At 33.3% G+C, this 14,252-nt stretch overlaps 1 protein-coding gene and 1 pseudogene across 1 annotated transcript; one reads left to right on the top strand and one right to left on the bottom strand.

The window, feature by feature from the left end:
- On the bottom strand, nucleotides 1-3,453 carry LOC107643596 (Ankyrin repeat family protein). Its single transcript, XM_016347286.3, has 5 exons — nucleotides 3,166-3,453; nucleotides 2,784-2,916; nucleotides 2,206-2,330; nucleotides 1,949-2,095; nucleotides 1-567 (listed from the first exon to the last, which is right to left on the bottom strand). Exons 1-5 carry the CDS (start codon nucleotides 3,358-3,360, stop codon nucleotides 427-429), a joined length of 741 nt encoding a protein of 246 aa, XP_016202772.3. The 5' UTR covers nucleotides 3,361-3,453; the 3' UTR covers nucleotides 1-426.
- Nucleotides 3,454-10,350: 6,897 nt separating this feature from the next.
- The window catches only part of LOC107640582 (protein FAR1-RELATED SEQUENCE 5-like), a 28,825-nt pseudogene continuing 24,923 nt past the window's right edge, over nucleotides 10,351-14,252 (top strand).

The raw sequence follows: 14,252 nt of genomic DNA, 5'->3' as shown, positions 1-14,252 counted from the left end.
TTAGTAAATAAGAAATTTTTTATTTAGATAATTAAAAAAAAAACCCGAGAAACTTAGCACTTGAATTGGAATTCCCAACCACCTTCTAACATCCTTATATACCTATCTTTTCACAAAACAAATTGCATGCCCAAACTACTAGTTAGTTTATTCAAAAAAAGATAAAAACTCATAGCAACCCCATGTGTGATCGATTCTATGACAAGTTTGAGAAAATGTGGCGAAGAGGTCCATGTTCTGTTTACAGAATCATACTGTTTTTCAACACTAACGAAATCTCTCCGTTCTGTTCTCAAGGACTGTATATCAGGTGGAATTTGTTCATCCACTGGAACAGGTCTTCGACAAAACCATCCTTCCTTTTAACTGTTTTGTTCTCTCTTTTCCACTGTCAACAGTTTTTCTTCTTTTTCTTCTTCTACTTAGTTAGTTACATAACTCAAGCATGGCCTTAGCAGCATCTATCAGTACAGACCGAAAGTCATCCATGGCACGACCAAGCACCGTGTACCCTTCCTTGTCCTCCACATCAACATCAGCTCCATGTCTTATCAGAAGGAGTGCTACCTGTAAACACAGAACACACGGGTAAGGATTTTTGACTCAGAAAACATATGCTCCATGGCCCTGATATTTCTAATGCTTTATAATAATAATAAAAAAAAAAGAAATATTAGATGATTAAAATCTTTTATTTATATTTTCTTTACATTTGAGCCAGCATTAGCTAGCTCCCCATTTTATCTCACTAAAAATGTTGGCCCCCATAACATTATCCTAAAAAGAAGTCAAAACATACTCCTAAGTAAATAGTATTAATGTTTAAATTGGTCCTGAAAGATCGCACGAGTGAATTTGGTCAGTGAAATATTAATGTGATTTAAATTTTTAGCCATTCAAATTCCTGATGACCATGTCACCATTAACCATTAACCTATGTATGATCTTTTAAGAACCACCTTAAGTGCTTGTTTGGGCGCCATTATTTTGATAAAAAAAAAGATCTTTTTTCAATGAAAAAAGATCTTTTTTTTATTTTTTAGCGTGTTTGGCAAATTTCGAGTAGTAAAAGTAAAAGCACTAGAAAAATCAGAAAAACATCTTTTTTTAGAAGCTATAATTTACATCTTTTTTTAAAAGATCTTTTTTCCTTAAAAAAAGATGTTTTTCATGTAATAAATAAATAAAAAAGTACTTTTATATTATTATATCCAAACATAATTGATAGATAAAAAGATCTTTTTGCATGAGATATCCAAACATAAAATTACTTTTACTTTTTCATAAGATCTTTTAAAAAAAGATAATTAAAAAAAAGATCTTTTCTTAGAAGCTCACCCAAACAAGCCCTAAGTGTGCACCAAAACATCTTGTTTGCAGATTCTATGCAAGTTATTGGGAGTACAAATAAAGGCAAAGAAAAAAACTAAAGATGTTAACACTCATTTCCAAACAAAATACCAAAGAATAATTTTATTTTTTTGTTAAAAACAAAATGAATATTACTAGAATACCTTGTTTGATCATAAATATTGCTAGACTTACCTTTATTTAACCATTGTGTTATTTCATTCAAGATAAGAATACAGTAGATTAGAAAATTAAATTATGTACATCTTGACGAAGAAGCTTTTCTGATGCAACTAGCCAATGATTTTATTATATTAAAGCATTTATCATCTGGAACAAATGCATCCCACTCATTCTTAATTATGATAAAAGATGAATGAGTTAAGTAATTTAAACACGAAGAATAATAGATGACTAAGTGGTGAAATTAAAATCTCTGAAAAATTTTAAAGGAAATACAAAGAGGTACAACCGAAATAGAAAGATCATAAGATCATCTACAAGAAATATTTAACACATACAGGCTTTCTTTTGAGAAATATTCGGCAGACCTGTTAGCTCATATTTTTACAGTTATACACGCATAGAATACGCATACCTCCTTGTTATTGCAAATCACAGCATTCATTAAAGGAGTTTGACCAACTCTATCAACTGCATCAACCTCCGCACCTTCTTCAATTAGAAGTTCACACAACTCAGAATTCCCAGTACTTGCTGCCCTATGCAATGGGGTGCAACCAACCTGATCATGATAGAAATCTCGTCTTCAACCAAAAACTTATGAAAGAAAAGAAAAAAGGGGAGGAGTTATTCAAATAATTGTAACATATAAAAATAAGTATATGCTACAACCTTGTCCTTTATATTAATCTTGGCATCATTGGAGATGAGTTTTTCAGCAATCTTCACCCAACCTTTGCTGGCAGCATAATGTAGAGCAGTTCGACCCCCATCATTTTTTAAATTAACATCAGCTCCTACCAAAATCGAAAGACCCATAATATTAAAACCAAGAATAATGGGTGAGTCTTTCTATATGCAAATGAACAATGAAAGATATGTATTGGTCATTAGGAATTTTAAGCCATAATCCAAGTAGGGCTAGTTGGCAAAGAAAGGAAGAAAGTCCTGAAAATCATTATGCTGAATAAGATACATTTCACCTCAATGAAACAAAAAATGCAATTGAAATCAATATAACCACAAGGAGATAAAAGTAAACACCTTTCCAGTACACAACAGTACACTTAAATTCAACTCAATAACATACCAAGCAAATCAAGTAATAGAATTCTCAATCTCAGGAGCACAGATAGAGTCAGTTAATTATCATCATAGCTTGGAGTTTCAAAGAAAATTATAAGATGCTGCCTGACATCAGTAGCAGTAGCAGTATCAAGAACCAAACCTCTTATAAATAAACCACTAACCTTTGCTCAACAATGCCTCCACAATCTCCAAATTCCCAATGCTAGCCGCAGAGTGAATGGGCGCCCAACCTTCTTCATCTTTATTGTTTATCACACTAGCTGATGCATCAGCAGATAACAGTATCTTCACCACCTGACATACCCACCATCCACAGTCTTATTTCTTCTTTTTAACAAAAAAATGCCGAATCCAGTGACAGCTACCAAGCTAAAAAAATTCACTATAAACCCTAAATCCCAATTCAAGTCACAGAAGAAGGAGACATTTCTACCAGAATTGAATGAGAACTAATGGGGTGTGTGTGTGTGTGTGAGAGAGAGAGAGAGAGAGAGAGAGAGAGAGAGAGAGAGGGAGAGAGAGAGCAAAGAGGTAATCGTGAACCTCGGTGTGAGAGGAAGAAGCGGCAACGTGAAGAAGAGAGCGATGGTCTTCGTTGGTGAGGGAGAGCGCTTTTGAGAGTGCTTTAGACGAGAGAGATCGGAAGGTTGAGGCGTCGCCATTTTCAGCAGCTTTGAAGAGGTCCTTGTCTTCTGGAGTGTCTACTTCCACCTCCATTCTTGCTTCGTGTTCTCTCATAGGATAGAGCTAAGCTTTCCAAGAGGTGCTAAATTTTTAACAGTGCGTCAAGTAGACTATTTTTTTGTTTAACTCATTTTTTTCATTATTTCTGATTTAAATACGGATACAAAAATATATGATTTATACCTTTTGTTGTGTTTTTGCAACCAATAGAAACGAAAATAAAAACATGTATTTCCACCGAGATCCCGAAAATCGGATTGGTCTAACTAATTTAACTGAAATTCAATTAGAATAACTATTTTATAATAAAATAATAAATAAAATATAAATAAACACATTAAAATAAATTAAAGTATAATATAAATTTTAAATCATCATTTCAATTTAAAATACTATATCAACCAAAATTAAAATCTTGTCAAAATTTAAATTTAAAAGTTAAATACCTTTGATTTATTAATTTAAAATAATATAATACTCATTATATTATTAAGATAGTCACAATTTATATACAATTTTAACAAATTTATTAGCACAAAAATTAATAAAGATACACAAGATTGATTATAACGAACAAATAATAGTTTTAAATTCATAAAAACTGAATGATTTATAAATTGCTTAATGAACTAATAAATGGATATTAGAGCCTTAAACTTTATTTAACAAGCTGTAACCTGGTCTGAAGTGATCTTGGTCCATAATCATAAAGAAGTTCTGCTGAAAGAAACAGAATGAAGAACCAAAAAGAAAAATTTAAAATGCTAAAATACTATGTAATTACTATTTAGAAAATGCTATTGAGTTTCAATATATATATATATATATATATATATATATATATATATATATATATATATTAAGAATCTGCATATATATTCAAGACTCATTCCAAAACTTCTTTTAACATATATACCAGATATATATTTCTTATAACTAATCATAACATAATTTAATTTCACTAAGTGATTTCACTATCTTTTGTACCCTTTACGAAAATAACAAATTAATCAATTTAGTTAATACATAACTCCAAACACAACAAGTAACATGCTTTATATATTCTGAAAAGCAGTTTCAAATCATTTGCAATAATAGTAAACTATGCTTCATAAACAACTCAAATTATTGAAATAACAAATACAAACCACACTATTTAAAATCTACAGAGGCATACCAATTTCAAAAAATGCATAATTGACAAAATTTATCAAGCATGACAAAGCTAAGTTTTTAAAGAAAAATTTTAATTGAACAAAGAAACACAACACAACAGAATACAAAATACACAGCATATAGCAGTAGTACATCACAATAGCAATGAGCATAATTCATTAATAATCAATTAAACATTCAATAATCAATCAATCATTTAATAATCAATATAATTTTTAAACGAAAAATAAAAACATACTGACTTCTCAATAATCAATCATTATTCAATAACCACTTTTTCTCGTACTCTTTAGATCGAAGAAGGCAATGACTTCTCTGCTTACTGATAGTGCTTGTTCTTCTTTTTGTTTTTATTTTTCGTTCAAAAATTATATTAATTATTAAATGATTGATTGATTATTGATTATTGAATATTTAATAGATTATTGATTAATTCTGCTCACTGCTGTTATGATGTATTGTACAAAGTCTTCTTCAGTGCTGTGTATCTTGTGTTCTATTGTGCTGTGTTTCTGTGTTCAATTAAAATTTTTCTTTGAGAACTTAACTTTATCATGTTTGGATAAATTTTGCCAATTACGCATTTCTGAAAATTGATATGCTTCTGTAGATTCTAAATAGTGTCGTTCATATTTGTGATTTGGACAATTTGAGTTGTTTATGAAGCATAGTTTACTTGCCGATGAGAAACGAGCAGCGCAAGTTTTGGCTAGTTGGGTTCTTCTTAGTAATATGGATTATTTGGCTAAGACAGAATGAAGTCATATTTCAGAGTAAGACAACAGGAGTTATAGAGTGTGTAGATCAATCGTTTTCATGTGCTACAGAGTGGTATACAAAATAACTCATGTGGTCGATGGCTATGCCGGAGATAACATAAGAGTTATTTGTCTTTTATGATTTGTGTCTTTTGCTCCACCATAAGTGTTGAGCTCTTTCTTTCTTTCAAAAAAAAAATGAAGCATAGTTTACTATTATTGCAAATGATTCCAGACCGCTTTTGAGGAGTGTACGAAGCATATTACTTGCTGTGTTTGGAGTTGTGTATTAACTAAATTAGTTAATTTGTTATTTTGATAAAGGATACAAAAAATAGTGAAATTACTTAGTGAAATTAAGTTCTGTATGTTATCATTATTAGTTATAGGAAATATATATCTAGTATATCATTTGAGATTAGTTTTGTTAAAAAAGAGTATATATGTGTGTAGCATTGTTAATATGTTCATTTTCTAAATAGCAATTACATAGTATTCCTGTATTTCTAAATTTTCCTTTTTTGGGTTCTAAATTGTAAAACTATTACTTAATTCATTATAATCAGTCTTATGTTTATCCTTATTAATCTTTATTAATTTTTGTGCTAATAATTTTGTTAAAATTGTGTAAAATTGTGACTCTCTTAATAATATAATCAATATCATATTGTTATTAACTGATGAGATCAAAGGTTATTTAACTTTTGAATTTGTACATCGACAAAAATTAAGATTTTGGTTGATGTAGTATTTTAAATTGGGATGATAATTTATAGTTTATATTAGACTTTAATTTATTTTAGTGTGTTTATTTATATTTTATTTATTATTTTATTATAAAATAGTTATTCCGGTTGAACTACGGTTGAATCAATTGGACCAGTAAATTGTGAATCAATGACTAGAGCTGTTCAATGACCGGTTCAATTTTCAGAACCATGGAAGAAAGAGCTACGTTTGAGAGAGTTTGAGAGGAGAAGGAGACTCTTGATTCTTGAATGTCTGAAGGCTTTTCCCTTTTATTTTTATACAAAATGCAAAACAACACCATTTTAGAAAAATTGACTGGATTTTAATTCGATCCAATTAACCGGTTCAACCATTTTCAAAAGGTTTTATGATTGGCAATTTTATAGATTGAACCAAATTGTAAAGATGTCCGGTTCACAGTTGGATTGGTCAAACTGGTCAATCCAATCTGATTTTCAGAATCATGAATTTTCACAAATTTAAGGTGTAAAAATAAAATAAATTATTAACTAATTTAGTATTCTTTCTTTTTCTTTCTCCTTCACTTACACATACACTAGTCTCACATATACAATTAGTATTTATTCTCTCACAGAAAATAGAGTAACTGTTAAAGGATGATAAAAATCTATTATTATTATTATTATGATTATTATTGAAGACGGGGATGATAGGAATTATTGTTGAGTATATAATTATATATACATCCATCTTGAAATAAATATAATGCACATGCTCATTTTATTTTCTCTGTCGGTTTATTTTATTTTAAAAAAATAATAAAAATAATTTTATTTTCAATCTAAAATAAAAAAATTTTAATTTATTTTTTATATTCTCGTCATTGTATGTATATATTTGAAATAATTAAGACTTTATTTATTTTAAAACTATTGATTATATAATCTATCGTTGCATCAATTTTAATGAACTCACTGAGTCTGTTATTTTTTTTATTAAAATATAATATAATATAAATCTAAGATAAAAAAATTAATAAATTATTTTAAAATTAACTCTCTAAATAATTTAAGATGTTATATATACTTAAGCATAAAATAGGAATATTATATAAAGATACGCAATAGTTAAACTTGTATAAAATAGGATATTATATAGGTGATTTTTTTTAAATTCATGGCAATTTTATGGGTGATTTACTCTTGTTTAGGTGTCACCATTATAGCTATTGATCAAGAAAAATTTTTAAAGGTTCATTAATTGATGAAGTATGAAAGGCAAAGCTCATAATGAACTTATAGCATGAATATACTACATTGTATTATATGACTAGTTGTTATATATGGATACTATATAATGTATTGGAAGAAATTTGCAATTAAAATTTTTACACTCTAAATTGATTTCTTAACACAAAAAACTCTCCTTTTGTTCCTCAAGTTCAACATACATCTCTGAGAAAAGGAAGACGCATAGCCTCCACTGATCCAACCCTCTTTCATGTTTTGGCCTTCGTTCTATACTATCCAACACGTTATTCAACCCCAGGACTTAGGCATAGAGCCAACCCTCTTCGTTTTCTATTCTTCACTTCAACCATAGGTTCATTCTGTTTCTGTGGTTGCGGGAGCCATTACTGGAACTCTGTTTTCATCGGCTGGGATCCGGCATCGACTAATTTGAGGCCAAAGGATGATCTCTGTGTGCTTGCATGTTGTGAATTTTGTGAACCTAGTAGGTTTACATCTGATCGTGAACAAGCTGTTGCAGGTCGAAGGGGTTTACCATCCTCATTTCTCAGCCGGCTACGAATCACGTGAGGGTGTTTAATTAAGATTGTCTCCCTCCAGAAGTTCATTTTTTTACTCATTGGATCTCAAGCTTAGGTTGTCATCAAGGTATCTCCGTTTCAATTTTTTTTAATAATCGAGGTTAGTTTAATTTTAATGGAAGTCTCTGTCTTTTAAATATTTCTCTGTTTATGGTGTTGGGTTAATGTTATGGAATTAGGATTTTAAGTCACATTTGCCAGTTGTATGCTGTGGCTAGGTTTGGGGCATTGAAATTAAAAAGTTATAATGGACTCTTAAACAGTTGGCTTAGGTTAAGTAGCCTTGGTTTCGGTGGCTGTAGTTTTTTTTTTTAAGTAGCTTAGGTTAGCTTCATGTAGTTGCTGCCATTGATTATGTTTATTCACATTTTGGTCACCAACCTGGATTTTGGCAGGGGTAAAATTATGTCCATAAACAAAGATGATGTTAAGAATAATTCAAATAATGATTTGGGTGATGATTTCGATTATTAACCGAATGCAGAAGATGATGCTGAAGTTAACGATGTGGATTCACTGGATTCTACTAGCAAGAGTGAAGAAGATTGTGGTGTAAAAAGAATAGCAGATTTAATGGTGAAGGATATTTAGAACCTGGAGTTTAGGACAGAGGATGAGGCTTGCCAATTTTATAATGCTTATGCTTGTTGGCATGGATTTGTAATTGATGTGTGGAAAACGATCCAATACAAAACTCACCGGCAAGTGTACCGGGTCGCATCAAGTAATAATAACTCACGTGAGTGAGGTCGATCCCACAGGGATTGAAGGATTGAGCAATTTTAGTTTAGTGGTTGATTTAGTCAAGCGAACGAGAGTTGATTTGAGTGATTTGTATCCAATAGAAGCCAAATTTCATGAAATTTAAAGGGGAGGGATAATCGACAAGAATTTAAAGTGCAGAAGAATTAAAAGAGCTGAATCTTAAAGTGCAAGTAATGTAAATTGCAGAAACTTAAATTGCAAGAAATGTAAATGGCTGAAGCTTAAAGTGCAAGAAATGTAAATTGCTTGAATTATAAAGGGAATTAGGAATTGGAATTGCAGAAATTAAACAGAGAACAGTAAATTGCAACAAGCAGGAAAGTAAAAGATGAATTTAATTGCAGTAGATCTCAAACAGAAAATGTAAATTGGCTTGAAGAAGTGTTCAACAGAAGAATTAAAAGGAAATTTCAGATCTCAGGGATCAAGAGACTAGAAAACCAAGTCTAGATCTCACTACTTTCCTTGATCCAATTCAGAAATCAATTGCAACAAATTAAAGATCAAAACAGTAAGAAAACTTGAATTCAAATCTCAATTCTCCAATGGTGCAGTGAAAGAAACAAAAAGAGATCTCAAGGTGAGATTGAGACAGAATTTCCTCAATTCTCAACACCCAAGACTCAGTAAAACTTTGCAGAAAAGAAAACAAGAAACTGAAGAGGAAGAGAATTCAATTCTCCTCCCAGATCCAAGTTACAGTAAGTAAAATCCTCCAAGAGGTGTAAATTCAAAAGTAAAAGTCGACCTCCTTACTAAATCAAATTAACTCCTATTTATACACTTTCTTCTAATGGTCTTGGAGCCTTGAATGTGGGCCTTGGCCTTGATGGACTTGGATTGAAGATAGCCTTGGTTGGTTGCTCCTGGGCTTGTGAGAAAAACCCTTTTGCAATTTGGACTCTGAGCCTTTAAGTTTGAGTTGAAGTTTGAGGCAAACTTCAACTCAAACGTTGGTTTTTGAAATTATGCAGAAAGGTTTTTCATCTGTCATTCACGTTTGAGTTCAAGTTTGGGGTCAAACTTGAACTCAAACGTTGCCCTTCCAGGATCACATTTAGTGCCAACGTTTGCCTCCAAGTTTGAGGCAAACTTGGACGCAAACTTGGCCTCCCTTGGGTGTACATGTTTCATGCCAACGTTTGCCTCCAAGTTTGAGGCAAACTTGGACGCAAACTTGGATTCCCTTGGGACATGTTATATGCCAACGTTTGCCTCCAAGTTTGAGGCAAACTTGGACGCAAACTTGGCTTCCCCTGGGTGCAAGTTATATGCCAACGTTTGCCTCCAAGTTTGAGGCAAACTTGGACGCAAACTTGGCTTCCCCTGGGTGCATATATTTCACCAACGTTTGCCTCCAAGTTTGAGGCAAACTTGGTCGCAAACTTGAGCTCCTTCAAGGTTAGTTGTTGCACCAACGTTTGCCTCCAAGTTTGCGGCAAACTTGGGCGCAAACTTGGGCTCCTCCACGGTATAATTTTGAACTCTTCCCAGGGTGGTTTTGCTGTCTTCTGCTGTCCCCTTTCTTCAACTTTCCTCCAAGCCTTTTGGTCACCTGTCATCAATCAACAAATGCATCAAAGCTTTGCTAAAATCATGAGACTTATTATCATTCTTGACATATAAGCAATTATAGCACAAAATCTCATGAAAATGCATCAAATTACTCTCGGTTGATTGAATCTAAATACACATGAATTTTCACCCAAATGACTTACTTGTAACTCAAGAAAGTGTATAAAACCTATTGAAAACAAAGGAAAAAGACTAGTAAAACTACGCTAAGATGCCTTGGCATCAGTAATGAGGAAGGACGACGTCATTAGGGATAACCAAGGTAGAATCATTTGCAGGCAACTTGTTTGCAATAAGGAAGGCTGGAGGAATATGAGGTATCTTGATCTGGATGATAGATCAAGGGAGGCAAGGTCACTCACGCGAACCAAGTGTCCAGCTCGGCTTAGGGTAAAGCTTGACTACAGCTGCGGTAGATGGAAGGTATCATGTTTTGTGGAATCTCACAACCACGATCTGACGCCCCCCCACCCCCCAATTTACGCATTTGGTTCTGGCCAATCGTCGTCTCACTGTTACTGATAAAGTCCAAGTGAAAAATCTTCATAATTTTGGTGTCAAGATGTGCCATATTATGGGATATATTGCGTTTCAGAAGGGTGGATATCGTCATGCTGGCTTCACACGCAAAAATTTGTACAACCACATTGATCGTTATCGTCGATCAAAAGTTAAAAACGGGGATGCCAATGTGGCAATAAACTATTTGATTGGCAAGTCAAACAATGATCCGCTGTTCTTTGGGAAGTATACGTTCACTAGTGACGAAAGGCTCGAGCATATTTTTTGGGCAGATGGACAGCCAATTGTCGACTATCACTACTTTGGAGATATTGTTGCCTTTGATTCAATGTACAAGAAGAATAAATACAACAAACCTTTGGTCATTTTCTCCGGATGCAATCATCATGGGCAGACTGTTATCTTCGACTCCGGCCTACTATCTGACGAAACCACAGAGACGTATAAGTGGTTGTTGGAAACGTTTGTTGAAGCGATGGGTGGGAAAAGTTCTAAAGTAGTAATAACTGATGGAGATTGATAAACCACTATTTTATGGTTTATCTTGTGTTTAATTGAGTGGTTTCATCAAGTCTTTACCTACTTATTCATATGATTTGTATGATTTTACAATCCCTTCCTAGTTTTGTTCTATGGTTGAAAACTTGCTTCCTAGAGATATTTAATTAGTACGTTTTAATTCTCCTTTATACCATTCGATGCCGTGATCCGTGTGTTAAGTGTTTCAGGCTTTATAGGACAGAAATGGCTTAGAGAATAGAGAGGAAGCTTGCAAAAATGGAAGGAACACAAGAAACCAAGGAGATAACCAGTGAGCACCGACGCGCACGCATGGCTCAGGCAAGCGCGCGGAATGGAGAAATTTGCAGCAACGCGTGCGCGTGCCTGACGCGTACGTGTGGAATGGAGTTCTGCAAGATGACGCGTACGCGTGACAACGAAATTCGCCAAATGACGCACACACGTGACTGACGCGTACGCGTGACATGCGCAATCTGCAGAAATAACAGAAAACGCTGGGGGCAATTTCTGGGCTGTTTTTGACCCAGTTTTCGGCCCAGAAAACACAGATTAGAGGCTATAAAGTGGGAGAATCGATCCATTCATTAAGACAACTTTCATTCACATATAATTTTAGGTTTTAGATGTAGTTCTCTAGAGAGAGAGGCTCTCTCCTCTCTCTTAGGTTTTAGGATTAGGATTTCTTCGTTTTCTCATTTCCAGGTTCAATATTCCTTTAATTTAATTTCTCTTATACTTTTATTTCTTCTATTACTTTAGTTTGTTTATTTTCTCAAATATTGATTTATGAACTCCATGTTAGAATTGATTTTCTTAATTAATACAAATTGAGGTATTTCAGAATTGTGATTACTTTTCTTCTATTTATGTTATTAATGCTTCCAATTTAATTTAGATTTTCCCCCTTTGATTTGGTTGAGTGATTGGTGACACTTGAGTTATCAAACTCAGCAGTTGATTGAAAATTGGAATTTGCTGATTGATTTGGATCCCTCGAAAGCTAGTCTTTCCATAGGAGTTGACTAGGACTTGAGGAATCAAATTAATTAGTCCACTTGACTTTTCTTTATTTAGTAAGGGTTAACTAAGTGGGAGCAATAAACAATTCTCATCACACCTATAAGGATAACTAGGATGGGATTTTTAGTTCTTATACCTTGCAATGGTTTTCATGATAATTTACTTTAATTATTGCCAGGTTATTTTCATGTTCCCTATTTCAAAAACCCAAAAATATACCTTTTTCCATAACCAATAATAAATCATACTTCCCTGCAATTCCTTGAGAGACGACCCAAGGTTTGAATACTTCGGTTATAAATTTTACTGGGTTTGTTATTGTGACAACCAAAATGTTTGTACGAAAGGATTCTCTGTTAGTTTAGAAACTATAATTATAACGTGATTATCTTTATAAAATTCTAGACCACACAAAAGTCCGTTCGTCAAAATGGCGCCGTTGCCGGGAAATTGCAAATGTGTGCCTTATTATTGGTTATTGTAAATATTTTCTTTTTCGTTTCTTTGTTAGTGTTTCTAGTTTTAGGAGTTTATTTTCATTAATTTCTATTAGTTTTTATTTCCTTAACTACTATGAATTCTCACCCCTCTGATTTCAAATTTGGTTCCAATGTTGTTGTAAGGAATGGAAGCTATAATGAGAACAGGCATCAAGGTTGGAAGAATCAAAGATGGGAGGAGCCACAAGGATTTGATCAACCCTCTTGGCAACAACCCCCTCCAATGCGCTATAACCAACAACCATTATGTGATGCATACCAAGACAATAGTTTTGGTGGACCCTTTCGTGACAACCAACCTCCACCAAATTACTATGGTCAAGAGCCATTCCAGGGTACGTACCAAGATGATAAATATGGTGGACCCCCTTGTAGTTACCAACAAGCCCCACCATATGCCTATGAGCCCCCTCCTCAACATAACTTTGAACCACCACACTCACAAGCCCCTTTCCACCATTCACCTCCATATGAACCACACCCAGAACCACCACCTCAATATTCACCATCTCCATATCCTTATCAAGAAGAACCACCTCCATATTATGAACCCTCTCTCCCTACAAATGAACCCTCCTATCCATCCCAACCTCCATTGGATAACAACACACTCATCTCTAATATCATTGGTCTCACCTCTACACTCCAAAATCTTATATCCCGCATGAATGACGAACGAAACTCTTTGAAGGTAAAGAATTTTACAGATAAATTCTCGTTGCAAGTATAGTTTCTAAACCAGTAAAGAATCCTTTCGTACAAAAGTTTTGGTTGTCACAAGTAACAAACCCCTAATAAAATTTATAACCAAAGTATTTGGACCTCGGGTCGTCTCTCAAGGAATGAAGTATGATTTATTATTGGTTATGGAAAAAGGTATATTTTTGGATTTTTGAAATAGGAAACAGGAAAATAAATTGGCAAGGAAGTAAATCAATAACTAGAAAAACTCTTGGCAAGGTATGAGAACTGGAAATCCCATCTTAGTTATCCTTATCAGGTGTGATGAGAATTGTTATTGCTCCCACTTAGTTAACCCTTACTAAATAAAGGAAAGTCAAGTGGACTAATCAATCTGATTCCTCAAGTCCTAGTCAACTCCTATGGAAAGACTAGCTTTAGAGGGATCCAAATCAATCAGCAATTTCTAATTTTCAATCAACAGCTGAGTTTGACAACTCAAGTATCACCAATTACTCAACCAGAGCCAAAAGGGGAAAAATCCAAATTATTTATATCATAAATAGAAGAAAGTAACCATAAATCTGAAATACCTCAAATTGTATTAAATAGAAAATCAAATTAAACATAAGAATCCATAAACCAATTTGGGGAAAATAAACAAACTAAAGTAATAGAATAATTAAAAGTAGAAGAGAAATTAAATTAAAGGAACATTGAACCAGGAATTGAGAAAGAATGAACCATAAACTAAGAGAAATCCTAAATCCTAAAATCTAAGAGAGAGGAGAGAGTCTCTCTCTCTAGAAACTACATCTAAAACCTAAAATTGTGAATTATGAATGTTGTGTCTCTGAATGAATGGATTCTCCCACTTTTATAGCC

This window comes from Arachis ipaensis, chromosome B5 (genome assembly GCF_059453495.1).
Source record: "Arachis ipaensis isolate K30076 ecotype BB chromosome B5, ASM5945349v1, whole genome shotgun sequence".
In the NCBI taxonomy this organism is placed as follows: domain Eukaryota; kingdom Viridiplantae; phylum Streptophyta; class Magnoliopsida; order Fabales; family Fabaceae; genus Arachis; species Arachis ipaensis.
This window is presented reverse-complemented; position numbering and strand designations above follow the sequence as displayed.

Coding starts and splice junctions, on each gene's coding strand:
- LOC107643596 (XM_016347286.3), bottom strand. CDS start 3,360: ATGAGAGAACACGAAGCAAGAATGGAGGTGGAAGTAGACACTCCAGAA. Junction 2,917..3,165: donor CTTCTTCCTCTCACACCGAG/GTTCACGATTAC, acceptor TGGGTATGTCAG/GTGGTGAAGATACTGTTATC. Junction 2,331..2,783: donor GGAGGCATTGTTGAGCAAAG/GTTAGTGGTTTA, acceptor CGATTTTGGTAG/GAGCTGATGTTAATTTAAAA.